This window comes from Eptesicus fuscus, chromosome 12 (genome assembly GCF_027574615.1).
Source record: "Eptesicus fuscus isolate TK198812 chromosome 12, DD_ASM_mEF_20220401, whole genome shotgun sequence".
Classification (NCBI taxonomy): domain Eukaryota; kingdom Metazoa; phylum Chordata; class Mammalia; order Chiroptera; family Vespertilionidae; genus Eptesicus; species Eptesicus fuscus.
The window spans coordinates 66,155,027-66,175,249 of NC_072484.1; the positions used below are offsets into that span (position 1 = coordinate 66,155,027).

At 43.3% G+C, this 20,223-nt stretch overlaps 1 protein-coding gene across 1 annotated transcript in view; it reads right to left on the bottom strand.

The window, feature by feature from the left end:
* Positions 1-19,571, bottom strand: part of ARFGEF2 (ADP ribosylation factor guanine nucleotide exchange factor 2) — an 89,583-nt gene extending 70,012 nt beyond the window's left edge. The window contains exons 1-3 of the mRNA XM_008159199.3: positions 19,279-19,571; positions 4,196-4,226; positions 3,440-3,563 (exon numbers count right to left, since the gene is read on the bottom strand). Coding sequence (XP_008157421.2) covers positions 3,440-3,563; positions 4,196-4,226; positions 19,279-19,531 — 408 coding nt within the window. The 5' untranslated portion in view covers positions 19,532-19,571. The remainder of the gene's footprint in view (positions 1-3,439; positions 3,564-4,195; positions 4,227-19,278) is intronic.
* Between the last annotated feature and the right edge of the window lie 652 nt (positions 19,572-20,223).

Below are 20,223 nucleotides of genomic sequence, written 5' to 3' on the forward strand. Positions count from 1 at the left end.
AATAAAAAAGTAATATGCAGATTGATCATCACTGCAACACACAATATAGCTGCCCCCATGTGGTCAAAGATCTTGCCCCCATGTGGACACAAGATGGCCACCACAAGATGGCCAGCAGGAGAGGGCAGTTGGGAGGCACCCGGCCTGCAAGGGAGGGCAGTTGAGAAGGACCAGGCCTGCAAGGGAGGGCAGTTGAGAGGTACCAGGCCTGCAAGGCAGGGCAGTTGGAGGTGATCAACCCTGCAGGAGAGGGTAGTTAGGAGTGACCAGGCCGGCAGAGGAGGGAAGTTGGGGGCAAACAGGCTGGCAACGGAGTGGTTAGGGGGTGATCAGGCTGGCAGCCAGAAGCGGTTAGGGGCAATCAGGAAGGCAGGCAGGCAAGCAGTTGGGAGCCAACAGTCCTGGATTGTGAGAGGGATGTCCGACTGCCTGTTTAGGCCCGATCCCACTGGATTGGAGAGGGTACAGGCTGGGCTGAGGGACAACCTCCCTCTGTGCACGAATTTCATGCACCGGGCCTCTAGTCCTATATAATAAAAGCCTAGTATGCAAATTGTCCCCCTGACCAGGAGTTGTCTGGGAGTTCGACCAGGAGGTGGGGCCGGCCAGGGGAAGGGAGGGAGTACTCGGCTGGCAGCCGGTAGCCACTAGGGACCCTACCAGTGCACAAGTTTCATGCACTGGGCCTCTAGTTTGTTATATTAGCCCAAGTAGACTAAGGCAGCTATGTTCCAATAAAACTTCATTTACAAAAGCAGGTGGCAGTCCAGATATAGCTCATGGCTATAGTTTAAGGACCCCTGGTTAAGAACACAGATGTGCGGTAAGGAAATCCTAGACACCCACCCAATTCCATCTCTTCTGGACCAGGGGAATTTGGTGGGGCTTGTCATTTTATTCTCCAAGTCTGTTTCCTCGATTCTAAAGTAAGGCTAAGATTAAGTAACTCAGGGGGTTTGTGAGAAGATTAAACTTGATGATGAGAATAAAGCACTTAGCACAGGGCCCAGCATAGGCTGAGCATTCAATACATGTTAGCCATTGTGCTTAGTATATCAATAACATTAACTATCAGCACCATCCCTGTGCCTCAGCAGACATAACCAATCTATCATGGCACTTTCTAAAGAAACCCAGGTGAGGCTTCATATGTTTTCAACACAGCTTTGAAACAACCATAATATAGAACCTATTCACTATTCCTATTCTAGAAAGTACCAATAAATATGGATCTCTTCAATTTATTTTTAAAAATGTATCAATCTTTTTTCATTGATGTAGGCTGCCCACTGGGTTTAAGAATAAATGTCCTTTGAGATAATCAGAAACCTCAGGAGTAGATCATTAAAAAAATACAGGGTGGTGAACACATAATACAACCTACAGATGATGTATTTTAGAACTGTATTCCTGAAACCTATATAATTTTTAAATGAAAAAAAATATATATATAGGGATGCTGGACCAGGAATTAAATCCAAGTTGTAGCCCTATTTCTGTCTCTCATTATCTGTATATCATTGAACAAGTTACCCTAACTTCTCTACTCCTGCTTCTTCATTAGTAAAAGGTAATTTATGACAAGGTTAATGGTGGTCTAAATACAGGTGATCCTCATTATTTGCAGATTTTGTATTTGTAAATGCACCCACTAACTAAAATGTATTCGTAAGCCCAAAATCAATAGTTGTGGTGATTTGTGGTCATTTGCAGACATGTACAGAGCAGAGAAAAATTCGAATCACTTAATGCACAGGTTCCCAGCTGAGATCAAACAAGGCGACACTCTGCCCTCTTGAGTCAGCCCTCAAACTGTAAGCAGTATCTTTTTTGTGGTCCATTTAGTGTTATGTTTTTCCCATTTTGTCCTTTTAAAATAGGACAAAAGTTTGCCATTTAAAATAGCCCCCAAATGTAGTGCTGAAGTGCTGTCTAGTGTTCCTAAGAGAAAGAAGACAGCGATGTGCTTTATGGAGACATTATGTGTATTAGGTAAATTTTGTTCAGGCAAGTGCAAATGCTGTGGACTGTGAGTTCACTTTAAAAAAAAATATATATTTTATTGATTTTTTACAGAGAGGAAGAGAGAGGGATAGAGAGTCAGAAACATCGATGAGAGAGAAACATCGATCAGCTGCCTCCTGCATACCCCCTACTGGGGATGTGCCCGCAACCAAGGTACATGCCCCTGACCGGAATCGAACCTGGGACCCTTGAGTCCGCAGGCCGACGCTCTATCCACTGAGCCAAACCAGTTTCGGCAATGAGTTCACTCTTAATGAATCAGTAACATATATCAAATAAGGTGTCTTTAAACAAAACACCCAGAGAACAGTTACATACTGATCAGCTGATGAACATGCTGAGGCCAAAGGCTCAAGGGAATTTAACTCTGTATTTCTTCTAGGAACAATGGTACAGAATTTACTAAATCAGTGTTTGAAACTGTTATGCAAAGTGCTGAGGTCCCAGAAAACCTCAGGGTATTGCCCTTGGATTCCCAAGGTGAAGTTTACTGCCACACCAGCTGCCATCAGTGAAGCTGAACCGCTAGGTCCCATCTGGCTTGCGATGGGCCACACCGGAGGCAGTATTTTGGTGCTATTGTTTCACTGCCACCCAGCCTTTCCCAACACAGGTTTTACAGAGTACAGAAAACAGAGAAAAACAGGGCATGCAGGGGAAGGGGACGGGCCTGTGTAAGATCAAAAACGCTGTTTTCCTGACTGAAGAGCTGGCCAGGCTCCCAAGGTCTCACAGTCCGCTTAACTGATGGCCCTCACTGTCTTCCCACAGAGTGGGAGGGGGAGGGGGAGCATGGGAAGGGGCCCACGTTCCCATTTACCATATAACAACTTTATAAGATTTTTACTACAAATAATGAGATTTGATTATATCTATTTCTCTACTTGATTTTATGATTTTTAATGCCATCAAGGAAGAGATTAAATAAAATTTCCTTAAGGGCCCATGTGTAGCAAATATTCCAACTAATGCTAAAGGTTTCATTTAGAAAAACATACGTAGGAGAGGTCAACAAAATAGTATTTTTAGGGAAATTAATTCTTTTTTTAGCTAAGGAGATTAGTCCCCTCTTATTTCCCTTCATCATAAGACACCTGTAAAGAATAAGCTGGGCCCTAACTGGTTTGGCTCAGTGGATAGAGAGTCGGCCTGCAGACACAAGGGTCCCAGGTTCGATTCCGATCAAGGGCATTTACTTTGGTTGCAGGAGGCAGCCAATTGATGTTTCTCTCTCATCGATGTTTCTAACTCTCCCTCTCCCTTTCTCTCTGTAAAAAATCAATTAAAAAAAAAAAGAAGAAGAAACTGGAATGTTCCTTTTTCTGTCACCCCGGAGAGTATTCTGAGTAGCAGGGGACTCATCAGTGTGGCCTGCAGAGAGCCCCCTTTACACAATTAAGTTTAAACATGGTACCTGTAAGCAGTCCAGAGATGTGCTGACCACCCGTGGGGACTTGGACTGGCAAGCTAGCTCGAATGGAAGGAAATACTTGTCAGCTTCAATGAAATTTGCCTTTGGTGGTGCGGCAGTTCCAAGCCTAGGAAAAAAAGCAGGAGAGGGCCAGTGAGGGAAATGAGAAAACAAAAAGCTTGCTTTTCCTACACCTAACTCTAACTTCCCATCCCATCTGCAATCATTTAATTAAAAATACCTACAAACTACATCTGTGGGGCTAAACAATTCCAAGTTAATACAAACATGCATTTGGACAAAATACCCAAGTGCGAGGTCTCAGATTGGCGAGGTGTATCGACTGCGTCCTGGAGTGAATCTTGGCATCCCCATGTCAGAGCTCTATTTCTGAAATGTGACTAACTGGCTTCATTACTGTGAAGATGAGGAACGGCCACTTATAGGGGCAAGCTGTCCTGCTTCAGGAAGCATGACATACAAGAGGCAAGGGCTTTACCTCTTGTCAAGAAAAGGTACAACAGCATTAACTTGACCTTTCTTATTTCTTACTCTTTCCTCCAAATACACAGTAACCTGTTAACCTAGCATCGGTTCAAACACATCCAGAGTTCTACAATGTGTCCGGCTCTTGGCTAGGAGAGTGTGTGCTGCCCAAGGATCAGAAATATAAGGAAACATGTAGAGAAATGGGTTCTCTTAGTCACTACCTATTCCCTTAATATTGTATGTCAGCAAGGAGAAAGTGCCCCAGCTTACCTCTGCTTTTCTATTTCTGCTTTAATTTCATCTGATGAGGAAGAAAGAAAGGTCTGTTAGGAGTATGCAATGTTTATTTAAAAGGAAACTTTACTAAAGATATTCATAAACTATTAAAATAATATTTATAAGATTTTAAAGTACAGAAATACTGATAGGAAGTGATGAAAATGATTATATAAACAGTAATAGCTAACACATAGCAGTTACTGCATGCTAGGCGTTGTTCTAAATTCTTTACATATTTTAACTTATTTAGTACTCATAACAATCCCATGAGGTAGGTACTATTATCTCTTACTTAGAGCAGGACTTCTCAACCTTTGCACTAGAGACACATGGGGGCAGATAATTTAGTTTGGGGCTGTCCTGTGCACTCTGGGATGGTTAGCAGCGTTCTCTGGCCAGTAACATATCCCCCTACCCATCCCCTGCAGTCTTGATAACCAAATATGTCTCCAGACATTGCCAGGTGTTCCTTGGGGCAAAACTGCCCCTGTTGAGAATCACTGGTTTAGACAGGGGAAACCAAGGCACAGAAAAGTTAGGTAACTTGCTTCCTGTTACCTACTAGGAACTGGGGAACCAGAAATGGAACTCAGGCATTTTGGCTCTATAGTCTGTGTTCCAGCTACTCCCCTATTCTACACAATGTATGTTAATGTAGTTATCAATACAGTATGGTAATACAGTAACACCTCAACTATATAAAATATGCATGGAAAACTGCAAACAAATAAAATATCAAAAGTTGTCTAAGTAGTAGGATGATTTTTTATTTTTTTCACATTTTCTATGATATTAAACATATGTACTTTATTTTTTAAAACAATAAATGTGCTTTTAAAATTGTGGTAAATATTCGTAAGATAAAATTTACCACCTCAACAATTTTCAAGTGCACAGTTCAGGGCATTAAGTACATTCATACTATTGTGCAAAGGCATATATAAATTTTATGAATTAAAATTAACTTAAAAATCTTAACCATGGAGGTTACACTTACGGAAATAAAGTGTCATTATTCAGAAATCACAATGTCAAAGAGATAGTCTTATTTACAGAAGTACAAAGGTTTACACCACTGAAACACCAGAATACCCTATCTAAATACCCAGAATTCCCCACACCCACTCAATCATACATGTTCATATATGTTAGGCTCAATGTATCCCCAACATGGGCCAATGAAGCAGCCTACCCTGAATGCCATGCATGTATCCAGGTAATGTCCAAAACACCAGCCTTCTTTGCACAATCTTTAGAGCCATTGGTTTGAATATGGCATTAATTACCCTAGCAACCCCAGAACACAGATCTGAAGGTTAAAAATTTCCTTTTTTTCACACCTCTACGCTAGACTGAACTTTAGAATGTAAAAACTGAATACCTAGACTCACTAGAGTTGGCAAAGTCTAACCTTCAAACCAGTTTTTTTAACGTCTTCTTTTTTTTTTTAAATATATTTTATTGATTTTTTACAGAGAGGAAGGGAGAGGGACAGAGAGCTAGAAACATCAATGAGAGAGAATCATTGATCAGCTGCCTCCTGCACACTCCCCCCTGGGGATGTGCCCGAAACCAAGGTACATGCCCTAGACCGGAATCGAACCCAGGACCCTGCAGTCCCCTCTATCCACTGAGCCAAACCGGTTAGGGCTTCAATGTCTTCTTACTGCATTTAGAAAACAAGAGCCAAATACCCACATGATTAATATCAAGCATTTTGCTCATGGACCATAAGGCCTGTGACACAGTTTGTTAAGAGAGCTCTGTCGCCGAAACCGGTTTGGCTCAATGGATAGAGCGTCGGTCTGCGGACTGAAAGGTCCCAGGTTCGATTCCGGTCAAGGGCATGTACATTGGCTGCGGGCACATCCCTGGTAGGGGGTGTGCAGGAGGCAGCTGGTCGATGATTCTCTCTCATCGATGTTTCTAGCTCTCTATCCCTCTCCCTTCCTCTCTGTAAAAAATCAATAAAATATATTAAAAAAATAGAAAAATAAATAAATAAATAAAAGGGTTGTTTAAAAAAAAAAAAAAAAAAAGAGAGAGAGCTCTGTCATGGTTCCTGCCCTTCATGGATAAGAATACACTAAGGTAATAGTTCTGGCTTCCTCTAAGCTGAAGCCCCCAGGCTATGGGAGTGGCCCATGAAATCTAACCCATGAGGCTGGTAGCTAAGCTTTCAGCCTCCAGAAATCTACATCTATAACCTGAAGGTTCTGCTTGGTGGTAAAATTGTCACTGTGTGACATGCTTGAGGAGCACTTTACAAATATAAAGTGTCCTTCCAATCATGGCTACCTTGTTAAAGTTAAACTTAGTCAGTAAACGTTTCTGAAAGAATTAGGCCTTTGCTAGAGTCCCTGATAACCTATAAGCTTTAAAACAATGTGTTCTGGAATGCCGCTGGTGCCAACCCACCAATCTGTGAATCTATCATCAGGATTGCTACTTACTGAGGTACCCATGGTTATAAAATCAAGTGCAGGGATTACACACTCAAAGGCCTATGGGAGCCACCAGGTAGGGAACCTCAGGGGGAGAGGTGGGTGGGTGTAGGACATTAAGGGCAGGGAGGACCCCTCCCAACCCAACAGGGCTAAGGGTACCGCAGCACCTCTGCTCCAGCTGACTGATACCTCTAGAGACCCTGAGCCTAGAAGTGCCAGTTGTTTTGACTTGGATTTTAAAGTGAAAGTTCTGACTGCAATTCAAAGCAACTTCTACTATTTAAAAAAAAATATGGCTCAAATAAAACTGTTTTGCAGGCTACCCTGACCCTGGAGCTACCATTTGCAATCTTTGCTTTAAGGGGTAGGGAAGAATACAAGAGGAAGTACTTTATTGACTAACAAAAAGTAACTGCAGAGGATAAAAGTGACTTTTGAGGACTATGATCAGCACTGTGAGGACAAAACATGGAAGTTTTGTACAAGTTATATGTTGCTCAGCCTAACAGCAACGAGGAACTAAGAAGCCAGAGGGCCAGGATTCAAGCCAGATCCTGTTAAATTTTACAGATGGAAAAACAAGACCCAAGATACTAAGTGGTGGAGGGAGACTTGAACCCAAAATTTGGGCTCCAGAGTCCATGTTCATAACCTGTTAGGTACCTTGACTCTCAAATAAGCAAGCAGAATTACTCTGTAAACTGTAAATGCAGAACAATATAAATGTTGGTTTTGCTATTACGATGTCAAACTGTGAATGCCACAAAACACTGGTTTTTGTGCTACTCTAATGAACTCCATATGCCTTGGGGAGGCTTTTACAACTTGGCTCTGGAGTCTCCCAATCCCCTTTCCTGGCCTGCTGTGGCAGGGCCACAGTGAAGGTGCACCCTGGTTTTCCAAGGAGAACAAACAAGGGCCAGAGTAACTTGCGGCAGCATCAGTGGTAAGTGAAGAGCAGGGCCAACCGCAGTGAGCAGGAAAGAGAAGATACTACTACAGAAGCTGTGGCCACAAATGGTTTGTTCACAGATTCTCTTTAGTTTTCTTAATTTATACTTAAGTATTCCCACAAGAATTAGGACTTGTTGCACTCTCTAAACCACTCTTTGTTAAAGGAAAACAGTAAAATCCTCTCCACTCAGCACAGCAGGGGTCCAGAGGATGGGCAGCCTGTGGAGGAAGGTAGTGTGGCCTGAGCAGACCTACCTTCTGGCTATTTTGAGGATAAAGGGGAAGATGGCCACAACAGAAGCAGGGAAGCCAATCAGGCAAGCAATATGAGGATTTGGACCAGAGTGGAGACTGTGGGGGTAGAGAGAAGTACCAGTCTGAACCACATAAAAGTGCCATTTTTATGGTCAAATATTAGTAGTTTCATATGATCCAACTAAGGGATTTTGGATGTATCTGGATAACAATATTTTTTTCCTCATTAAAAAGAGGCAGGAGCCTGGCCGTCATGGCTCAGTGGTTGAGCATTGAACTATGAACCAGGAGGTCACAGTTCAATTCCCAGTCAGGCTATATGACCGGATTGCAAGCTCGATCCCCAGTGTGGGGTGTGCAGGAGGCAGCTGATCAGTGATTTTCTCTCTCCCTCTCTCTGAAATAAATAATAATAAAAAGAGGCAGGAAAAGAAACAGGGAAAAGGGTTGTGGCAGGCTGGTATGATGGGAAGAAAAAAATAGACTTGTGATTCAGGGAGAAATAGGTTCAAGTCCTGGCATGAAGTTCTATTAGCTGAAAGATGCCAGGTGGGTTATTAATTATCCCTGAATCTGGATTTCCAACTCTAAAAAATTTGGATGATAGCCCTGGCCAGTGTCCCTCAGTGGTTGGAGTGTCAGCCCATGCAATAAAGGGTCTCGGGTTTGATTCCCAATCAAGGGCAGGTACCTGGGTTGCAGGTTTAATTCCCAGCCATGGTTGGGGTGCATGTGGGAGGCAACCAATTGACGTGTCTCTCTCACATCAATGTTTCTCTCTCTCTCCCCCCCTCCTTACCTTCCTTTCATTCTCTCCAAAAGTCAATGGAAAAAATATTCTTGGGTGAGAATTAACAACAACAAAAAAAAGGATAAAAGGCAGCCCCATGTGCTTTAGAGACTATGACTAGGCAGCTGGGTGCAGGTAATTCTCTCAAATACCCCATGAGAAAGGTACTGTGAGATTAATGGCTAAGGCACTATGTGGCATACAGCAGGAGGTCAATAAATGTCTTGTTCTTATCTTAAAACAGGAGTTAGCAACAGTGCAAAATCTCTAGTGCCATAGATGGAACCAGACAAAGCCAAGGGAAAAAAGAAAATGAGTGGAACCGAAATCATTATCAAAACAGCTGACATTCACTAGCAGCAGGTGTCCATTCAGTCCTCACCACAACCCATGGAAGCAAGAGCACTCTTATCCTTCACTGTCATACAGGTGAGGAATTCGAGCACCGAGAGGTGAAGTCACCTGCCCACAGCCCGGAGGAGCTACTGTGTATTCAGGATTCACACCCAGACTGGCTGCTCCAGAGCCGGCGCTCCAGAACCTGTCGATGATGAGAGGGAGGAGAGGGGGGGTGAAGGAAGAGGAACATATGGTGGGTCACAGCTGCTCCATTTACTGCTCCACTTCTTACCAGGCACTGCTTTCCCAACTGCCAACTGGGCAATTAGAAGCTATAAAAAAGTAGGCTGGAAAGAAAGGAGACCTGAGTGGGGAGGGGTGGCTTCAGTTGAAAAGCCACACGGTCTTCCTGGGAAATCCTTTCTGGGCATGGCTGCCATCTATGAACCTCCTGGGTCACACCTCCCCATTCATCAGCGACTTTGGCACTAAGTCACATTCTCTCCTCGACTCCCAAGCTCCACAGTGCCATCACTGGTCAGCTCCCACAACATCCCTTCAAACCTTTACTTCTCCTCACACATCTGACCTGCCAAACCCCTCTCTACTAGGCTGCCTTCAATTCCTTCAACTCCCCCTCCAATGACCTCCTTCACTCTAAACCACCCTGGTGTGGCTGGTGACACTGCGAATCCTGTTCCCATGTGCAACGGTGGCACTTCCAGCTCCTTCCTGCTCTCTGCCCACAACCTCCTTTCCTTCCAATTGACCTACTCAACTGCAAGCAGGGCCTATTTGGGGCCTGTCAAACTTTGACAAGGCTAATATATCAGGTTTCCTCTTTCTTCACTTTCCAGAACAGAATCCATTAGCAGGATTGTTATCTGAATGATAGGCAATCAATAGCCTTGACTCTCACTCTCTTTCTCTCTCTCTCTGACCTTTACTCTTAACTTCTGGCAAAATCTCAAACTTAGATTGTACTACCATCTCCTTTTGACCCGTTCCCACCTAAAAACCAGACCTCTGACAACAGACCAAGTTGGCAGATCTATAAAGCCATAGTCACACCCCTAAATACTACTGCTTAAGCCCATCTTCTCTAACGCTCTACAATGACTACTGCACATTTCTCTGTCCTCCTTAACACCCCATCTCTCCCTCCTAATCATCACCACTCTTTACTCACCATCGATGGAGTGGCCCCTACTTCACACAGAAATTAGAAGCTGCCACAAGGAGACTCCCTCTACTTCCTGTTAGCAAACCTACAAATTGACTTACTTCTGCACCCACCACCTCCACTCCCGCTAGAAGACAGTTGGTGTCCAATCCCTTCAGTTCTGCAGTCGCCCATCCCTACCTGCCTTCTCGGGAACTTCGTGCTTTCCGTATTATATAGAATCTTATCACTTCTGACCAGGCCTCCACCATCATCTCCCACCCAGACGACCATAACCGCCTCTTAAATGGTCTTACTGCTTCAGATCTTATCTGCCCTCCCACCCCACATTTTTCTCCACATAGCAGCCAGAGGGATTCCCTTAGAATGTAAATCAGATGAAATATGCTCCTCTGCTCAAAGCTCTCTACTGGCTTCTCATCTCACTCTGAGTAAAATCCAAAATCATGACCTTGGCCTCCAAGCCTTTATAAGATCTGGCCCCCTGCTGCCCTCTGACCTCACCTTCTACCACCTGCCTCCAGCCTACTTATTGGGTTTTTCTGTTTCTGGACCTTTGCACTTGCTTTTCCTGCTGCCTGGAAGGCCCTCCCTCCCCCAGATAGCCACATGGCTTCCCCCTCACTTCCTTCAGATCAGTGTTCAAATGTCACCTCTTCAGAGTCCTTCCCTCACCACCTAAAACTGTCATCCCTACCCCTCATTATTCTGTATCTCCTTATCTGCTTTATTTTTTCACTTTATTCTGACTCATTTTTCTAATCTTTCTTCACAGTACTTACCAACCTTGACATATTATGTATCAGTCCATTTATTATTGGTTTTCCTCAGTAGAATATAAACTCTATAAACAGAGACTTTTGCCTGTTTTCTTCACTATTGAATTCCCAGTACCTAGGAATTCCTAGGCATGGAGTAGGCACTCAATACTTGTCGAATAAACTGTCCTTTCTCATTCCTGCATTTAACCTTTTCCCTCAGCGGGCTCCCTTCCCAATGACACTGAAACAAGTTCAAGCTTTTACCTTTAAATAAGTAAATTAAAAAAAAACACAACTCTACACAATACAACTTCCATGACTTCTGTGTGAGAGTTGTCTGTGCTCACTGTCTATTTCCTCACCCCACTCATGCCTCAACCCACTCCAACCTGGCTTTCACGTCACTGCACCACCAAAACAGCTCAAGCTAAATTCACCCACACCACTCAATCTGATAGGCATTTTTCCAGTCTCTATTTGACCTGAGCTCCCTGCAACATTTGACCTTATTACTGACCTCACCCTTCTTGAAATTTTCTATGCTTCTTAAGCACACATTCTCATCTGCCTTCTGCCTCTTGCCAGCCCATCTTTTCTTCATTTCCCTTACAGACTTAGCCTCCTCTACTCAGCCAGAGCGGGCTGGGTTCCTCAGGCCCTAGCTCCCCATGCCTCTCCTTCCCTTTACTCTCTTTCTCTTCAGGCCATCTACCCTCACCTATATCTTCGATCCCCACACAGACTCTGATGACTCGCAAATCTCGATTTCCAGCCCAGGCCTGTTTTATGGACATCAGGCTCATATATCTATCCACTTCCCACTCCACCTGTCCAATTGGATGCTCAAAGGCAGGTAATACTCAACACACCCAAGTCCCAATTCATCCCTGACCACCTCCTCTTCCCAGATGATCTTCCCACACTCCCATTTTGAAGAACGGAACCAAAATCCATCCAGTTGGGTGAGTTAGAAACTTAATAGCCTTAGCAATCCTCGTTCTCACATTCTTACCCAATCCATCAGCAGGTTTTGTTAGTTTTACCTTCTAAGCAAATGGGAAAACCATTCATTTTGCTCTATTTCTATTGTCACCACTCTAAGTCCAGGACACTAACATCTCTCATTTGGATGGTTGTCAAACCCTCTGGTCTTCCTCTAAGACAGGGGTGGGGAACCTTTTTTCTGCAAGGGCCATTTGGATACTTATAACATCATACACAGGCCATATAAAACTATCAACTTAAAAATTAGCCTGCTATATTTGGTCAAATATTTAATTAACTCACCCCTAATGCCTTGGCAGGGCCAGACCAAATGATTTCGTGGGACTTATATGGCTCACGGTCCAGATGTTCCCCATCCCTGCTCTAAGATGTTCTGAACACAATGGCCCAAGTGATCTTTCCAAAATACAAAACTGGTCATCCTATCACCTTCTTCCCTGTTTAGAACTCTTCAGTGTTGTCTCACTGCTTTTGGTCTAAAAGTCAAACTCCTCACAATGATCTCCAAGGGCCCTGGCCTACCTCTCCTACTTCATCCTCAAACATTCTTCCCGTGACTTTTTTTTTTTAATAACTGTAAATTTGCATATAGTTATATCTTTTAGTTTCCTTAACAGGTATACCACCTTGCTGCCACAGGACCTTTGCACATGCTGCTTCCCCATACAGCCAAAATGCCTCTGACCCTGACTTATTTAATTTTTATTTATCATTCAGATCTCCAGACTTCCTCAGAAAAGTTTTCCCTCACTTCTTGTTCACTCCCCTTGCAGGACTAGGCTTCTCTCATTCCTGGGATTTCTCAAGTTGCTAGTATGGCGCAGAGGACAAGATCATTTGAACAATGCCCTTCTTCTCCATTAACTGCAAACTCCATGAGAACAGAACAGGGTCCTTGTTTTTTTTATTTTCCTTGCATCATAACACCATGTGTGAACCCAAATAAATACTGTCTAAATGAATTTCAGCCTGGTTTAGTCAACAGGAAAAAGAATTATATAAAGAACAAATATAAACTGACCACTCCCTAGGGCTGAGGGAAAATTTAAGAGTTTTATGTCCTAGCACAAGAAGGCTATTCTCCCTATAAATCTATAAAACCTAATAAAATACCTAACAAAAAGCTAAAAGATTTATTTACAACCAAGACAGTAAACCAAAAGAAAAGAGTTTCTTATTGGAAGACTCCAGGATGAACAAACATAAAAACTCTTTTCTAAGATAACCTTGCTGGAAAGAAAGTCAAGTATTTTCCTGGCAGGCCCCTCAGCCTGGTGAAAATGGTGAGAACTAAATACAGTGCTGAGCTATTTATGTAGGAGACTCCATGTACTTGCTGATTAAGTACACGCTTTTCACAAGTTCACTCTTTTCCATAAAGAATGGTCTTACTGTTTTCCCCAGCACTGCTTACAGAATCTTTCCTGAGATTTACAAGTACAGGACAGAGCTCTAAATTCATCCAACCACTTGCTTCTCTGGTGTCCAAATGTCAGAGACCAGCAAAAAGGTCCATAAACCAATGAATAGGGAAGAGAGAGAAGAGCAAACATTCAGCTCCTTCTCCTTTAAATATGGTAACACCAATGCCTCTGAATTTTAGTAGGTCATCTGTTAGGTGCCAGGTACTGTGTCAGTAATTTCATTGCATTAATTCACTTAACCATTACAATAATCCTGTGGCACAGGTATTATCACCTTTATCATCTCAGGAAACTCAGGCTCAAAAAAGCTAACTTATTAATCCAAGTTCACAGGACTAATGAATAAGCAAAGTTTCAAACTCAGTTCTCAATGAATATTCCACCAATCCAATAAATAAATACCTTTCAATAACCAAAATCCCATTTTTAGATGCTGCTTCCAGAGAGATGACCTCCTCCCAAAGAATCATTATAAAACTTTTCAACAAAGAGTAATCTGCCAGGCTCTGGAGTCCCGTTATTCCTCAGAACTTTTATATATGCAGCACTCATAAACAAAATGTCCAATCAAAATACCAGAATTTGCTAAAATTAAATATTTTATTCTATATATCAATTTAAAGTCTTACTATATCTGCTATGACAATTTAGGGATTTTTAAATTTGTATTTTTCAAATTTTGCACTGAGGTTCTTCCTAATAGTGAAAATAGTTATTTTGAACACATCAAAATTAGAACATCATCATCATCATATGGAGGAAAAAACTAAGAATTTACCACCAGATGGATGTATAAATGTTAAATGTTTTTTGCACATTAATATACAACTAAGATTTATGAATGTACTCCCTTAATTGGCTCCTTCCCAATGACATTTAAACAAATCTTTCATATCTTAAAAAAAACAAAAACAACAGAAAGAAACTTCCCATCATCCGTATCTCCTCCTCCCCTTCACACCACAGCCGAACTCTGGGAAAGTTGTCTGAGCTCACTATTTCCTTACCTCCCACTCATGCCTCAACCCACTCCAGTCTGGTTTCCACCACCATCATGCCATCAAGACAGCTCAAGCTAAGCTCTCCAAAGAGCCACATATCTCTAAATTCCATATATTTAACAGTTAAGTAGGAAATCTAAAAATTAATTTATCATTTATGTCAGGCTAGAGCTGTGCTGTATATAGCTATTTCCCCATCTGGCTGTGCAGATGTGGGCAAGTTGCTCTCTGGGCCTTGGTTTCCCTTTCCCTACTGGACCCAAAGACAGACATCAATTACAGGCCACAACTCCAGAATTAATATGAGGGACTTTACTGCTGATGAAGAAAGAGAGATGTCATAAATCAGAATAACTTCATAACTCAAATGAAACTTACGGGAAACCAGCTCTTTACCCTTATTTATTTCTTCCCACTAGTCCATAAATTAAAGTAAACCAAAGACCTATGCAGTAAAACCCTGCAGGAAAAATAGTTGTGATCTTTTTCACTAGAGGCCTTTCAAATACATCCCAACTATAGAAAATATGGTCTCTTTACTTACTGAGTGGTTTACTTACAGTAACTTTATCAAAAATTCATTTGCACAGAAACATCACTGCAGTCTAAGAACTGTTTAAAGACTTCATATACAAGAACTTTTATATTGAGAAACAATACAGCATTGGTAGTAATAGTTCTTGGGCTCTGGAGCCAGACTGCCTGTGTTCACACCCCGGCTCCATTGCTTACTGGCTGAGTTATGCTGGCCAACTTCTCTGGGCCTCAATGAGGATAACAGTAAGAACTAAACTGCATGTAAAGTTCATGGCACCGTGCCTGGAACATAAGAAATGCTCAGTACATGGGAGATATCACAGTTACTACATAACATGTGATGTTAAAAAGTCACTCAATTGGGTGACTACATTAATGATAATTTAGGTTCATCAATTGTAATAAATGTACCACTCTGGTGAAAGATAGTGATAATGGGAAAGGCTATGCATGTGTGGGGCAGGGGCTATGTGAGAATTCTTCTCTGTACCTTTAATGCAATGTTGCTGTGAATCTAAAACTACTCTAAAAAATAAATTCAATTTTTTAAGTCATTCAATTACATTTGAAAACCATATAGGTATGTTTACTATTCGCTTTACATATTCTTAATAATGACTAAGAATAATGACAGTTAGCAATTATAGAACACTTAACCCTTACTTGGCCATTTGTGCATATTAAATTATTAAATAAGATACTGTATCTCATATATATGTAGAGTATTGTTAGAACAATTCAGTTGAAGTTTTTCAGATTTCCAGACAAATTTTTCTATGCCCAATTTAAAAGCATTCAATTATCTTGTCAAATCTGCAAACTCCATATAGCTTAAGAGCAGGTACCCTGGCCAGGTGGCTCAGTTGCATTGGAGTGTCATCCCATTTACTTAAAGGTTGTGGGTTCGACTCCAAGTCAGGGTATATACTTAGTCTGCAGGTTCAATCCTAGTCAGGGCATGTAAGGAAGGCACCAATTGATATTTCTCTCTCACTCTCTCTCTAAAATCAATAAGCATATCCTAGTGTGAGGATTAAAAATAAAAAAGAGTAGAAATATAGTTAAGGAGAGATCATGGGGGAAAAATGGCTCTTAAGTAAGACATGAAAGGCAGGTTTAATGATATGTTACCCAACAGGGGGCTGAAAGGTTCAAGATTACTTATATGTCAAAAATTTGTTAACATGATAAAGAGCCACAATGTCATTGTGGTGATGAATACTCTGGGCTCTTTTGATTTCTCCAGATAAAGGCTGGAAGGACACAAACCCCTACTTGGGAGTCTCTATCTATGCATTTGGCAGTTAGTGGAGATGAATCAGTGAGATTACTCCAAACTTTTTCCATCTTGATCATCATTGTTTTTACAAGAGACAACCACCCCATCTTCATTGGGTTTATTTAGCAATAAACACAATCTTTTGTCATGTAATTAAATTCTTATTTATTGCATCTACAAACCAAATAAAGCAAAAAGCCATTGCTGAATGAGGAACCAATGTAGGTTAACCCTTTGCACTCGCTTGCTTTTTTCTCGATTCCTTTATTCTACTCGGGATTTAATTTTTTAAATACCCCAGATTTTACAAAGCGCGGCAGTAGAATAAAAAACTGGAGTTTCTTTTCATACAAACTTATTTATTTGGATTTTTTTATATTTCAAATTATTGATACATTCAAAGAGTATAAAAAGAGCTGCTACCCATGCTAACCGTGTCGAGTCACACTCGACATCCGAGTGCAAAAGGTTAATATACTACATTAAGCCAGAGCACTTACAGTTTCTGTGGTGTGTAGCTTAAAATAATAAACGTAAGTAATAGCAGCAAGCCTTTACAGAGCACCTACTACATGCCAAGTTCTTTGCACATGTCAACTAACTTTATTAATAACCCTACAAGGAAGGTAGATCTCTCCAAGATCACAAAGATAACAAGGGGAAGGCAAGGGAACCCAGTCTAGGGCACACACTCCTAATCCCTATCCAGCAGCCGCTCCCCCCACCCCCCCGACAAGCTACAATTGGACTCATATCACAGAAGCTGTTTTCTGTTAAGTGCTCTTCTCATTCAAGCATTTCGACTTTGAGTAGTCATTTAACATTCCTCTTATCAAAAATTAATAATAATCCACATATGGTAACCTCTAAAATACTAGCTACATTGCAATCCTTCTTATACAGGCTCATTTTGGCTACTTTTACTGGAAAGAGGGCTGTGTCTTGAGATGCAGTGAAATCTCACCAGGTACTTTGCTACATTTACGGTTTACAAGTAAAACGGTCATTTTTATTTAACAGCAATAACACACAATTGTTCTCTTAAACAAGATGGCTGGTTCAACTCAACACTAAGCGTAGGTCTCATTATAGCTCCTATTACTCAATTTTATGACGATGAGCCACTGTGTCAACTTGCTATTCACTTAACCTATGGTCGAATTACTTCCTTTCCAGGCTATTTCTTACATTCACTACTAACACACTGAACGTGCATTCCACAATTTGGGCTGGAAAAATCTGAACTTCTGAAGAAAGACATGATCCAAAAATGTCTAACAAGCTCTCAATGTTATGGCCCTTTATGATCCATTTTATAAGTAGATTCCAAGAATGAGATATACAATTTGGTGAAAATTATATGTTGTTTTCTGAGGAAGGAAGGGAGACTTTTCTGCCAAATAACTATTTTGAACTGTGTATGACAATACACTTAAAAGTAATAGTGACAGGATAGAATCCAGGCAGATTTCCAAGAAGAGTTATAAGTACCAGGCTTTTGCCCTAACTAACAAACTGCTTTGTAGTGCTTATTGAGCATTCCTGATAAAACGATATCCAACCCTTAGCCCTGGTTTTCTGAACAGAAAAGCTTCACAAGGCTAAATCTCAGTAAATTCCTCCAAGATTATCTAAGCAACAACAACCTCTGTATCAATCGTTCTTGATCCCTGAGGGAGTCTGACCCTCGTGGGAATCTGATGAAAGCCATGCACCTTCTTCCCAGAGAAGTGCAAAGCTCACAAGCCCATTCCCGGGCCCCAAGAGAAGAATCTCAGCACTGAACCGTGAACCAGACAAAGTGAGAAAGGTGATGGCAATCTCAAACTCTGCAGAAAAGAAAACTTTCCATTTACTCAGTTTGTTAGGAAAAATAGGTCTTTTTACATATTCCAAACCAAAGGCATAGGGGCAGTGCAGCCAGATCCAGTCAACAGTATTGATCCTCACTGCCCAGAACTCTCTTCTCCCAAACTCCACACGGATGCTTCTTGCCTTTCAGGACTCAGTTCAAATGTTACCTCCTCAGAAAGGATTCCTTTCTTGACACTTTATCAAAAGCATCTCTTTAGTATCACATCTTGCTCTTTTATTTTTACAGAAGTACTTATTAGTATTCAAAGATGCCTCATTAATTTTCTTATTTACTTATTTTCTCTCCCCTATTAAGAGTAGAAGCTCTTTAACCCTTTGCACTCGCTTGCTTTTTTCTCGATTCCTTTATTCTAATGCTAACCGTGTCGAGTCACACTCGACATCCGAGTGCAAAAGGTTTAAAGGGCAAATATCTTGTCTGACTTGTTCCCCACTGTATCCTCAGTGCCCATCACAGTGCTTGGTACACAGTGGACATCTGACGAGTATTTGTTGACTTGCACTGGAAAACAGGACGTTAATGTTGGAATTAACTATTAAGGTTTTATCTAGTTATGAGTTAGCGTTCTCGCCCTCTTTCCGTAACTAGGGGTCTATTCAACCTACTATGTGTGCCAGGCACTGTTGCAGGTGCAGGGGATCCAGAAGTGAGTAAAACAGACGAGTGTCTTTGTCTTCACCGACCCTCTACTGGAGTGGACCGCCCAGCCCAAGTCTCCTCCACACAGTACCTGGGAGACGCAGGACAACCCTCTCCATGCCTTCCTTGAAGGGCGTTACGGGGGATCCCCAAACGAAAGGAAAGCGTTCTCCAATCCGGCACTTCCAAAGCAAGCCTCGGGGATTTTCCTAAGCCAGCCCTTCCCACCTGCTCCGCTCACACAGAACCCCCAGCCGGGTGAGGACCAAACTTAAGGCCAGGACGGCTGGTGAGTTTGTGACGGGAGGAACCAGGAAACGGGACGCCGAGGAGTCGTGGCAAGTGCCCTCAGATCGGAGGCTGGAGAGCCTGCCGCGGCGGCCACCACAACGTGCTGGGTGACCTTGGGCCAGTCCCGGGGTGCCAGAGCATCAGCCTCCCCCGAGGCAGAGAAGCAGGACGGCAGGGGGGGATTCGGGGTCGGGCGGGGGGAGGTGGAGCCCAGGAGGCCGGGCTGAGGGCGAGTGGGGTAACGGCCGACGTGGGGAGGCCGGCGCGGGGCCGGGTCGGAGCGGCTCACCCACCGAGCGCCACCTGGCAGGCCCTGCGCAGCTGGGAGTGCTGGGGCCGCTTCACCTCCTTGTCGGCTAGGATCTTCTCCAGGGCCCGGGACACGAACATGCTCTTGGTCTGGCTCTCCTGCATGGCACCAGCCCGGCGGGGGCTGGGAGCCCCGCGGGCTGGCGGCACGAGCGAGCAGGTGAACGAGGCCGCGGGCCCGGCGTCCCGGCCGGCACCCGCCGCGTCCGTCCGTGCCGCCCCGTCAGGAAGCGACATCGCGGCCCCACAGCGCCGCCATGTTGGATCGCGTCACGTGACCACGTGACTGGCGGGGCCGCTGCGGCCGCCGCGCGTCCGTCGACCCCGTGACCCCGGCAAGGCGGGGCCTACGGCTGGGGCGGGGCGGGGCCGGGTGGACGAGGAGGGGCGGGGCAGAGGTGGGGGAAGGAAGGAAAAAAAAAAGAAGGCGGGGAGGCGAGTGCAAGTGGGCGAAGGCCCGTAGGGACCTGAAGGGCAGCGGAAAGGACGTGAAAGGCAGGAGAGGTGGTGACGTGGGTGATAGGAAAGAAGGTGAGGAGACCGAGAGGCATGAGGACCGTGAGAGTGGAGTTAGGGGTAAGAGAGAGGTGAGGGAGGAGAGGAGATAGGAGGAGAGGAAGGGAGGGGGAAAAGTTTGGAAGAGGATTGGTTAGAGAGAGAGGTGATAAGGGGCAAGAGGAGGAGGAGAGAGAGGAAGCCGGGGGAGAAGAAGAGGAGGGGTGACATGGAGGTAAGAGAAGTAAGGAGAGAGGTGGAGATGGGGTGAAGGCAGGGAGGAGGTAGGAAGAGGAGAGTTTAGGAGAAGAGCAGAGAAGGAAGAAAAGAGGAGATGAGAGGGATAAAGGGAAGAGGGGGAAGTTGGGACAAGGGAAGAGGAATGAAAGGGAAAAAGAAATGGTGTGGGAGGAGGTGAGAAAGGATGAAAAGAA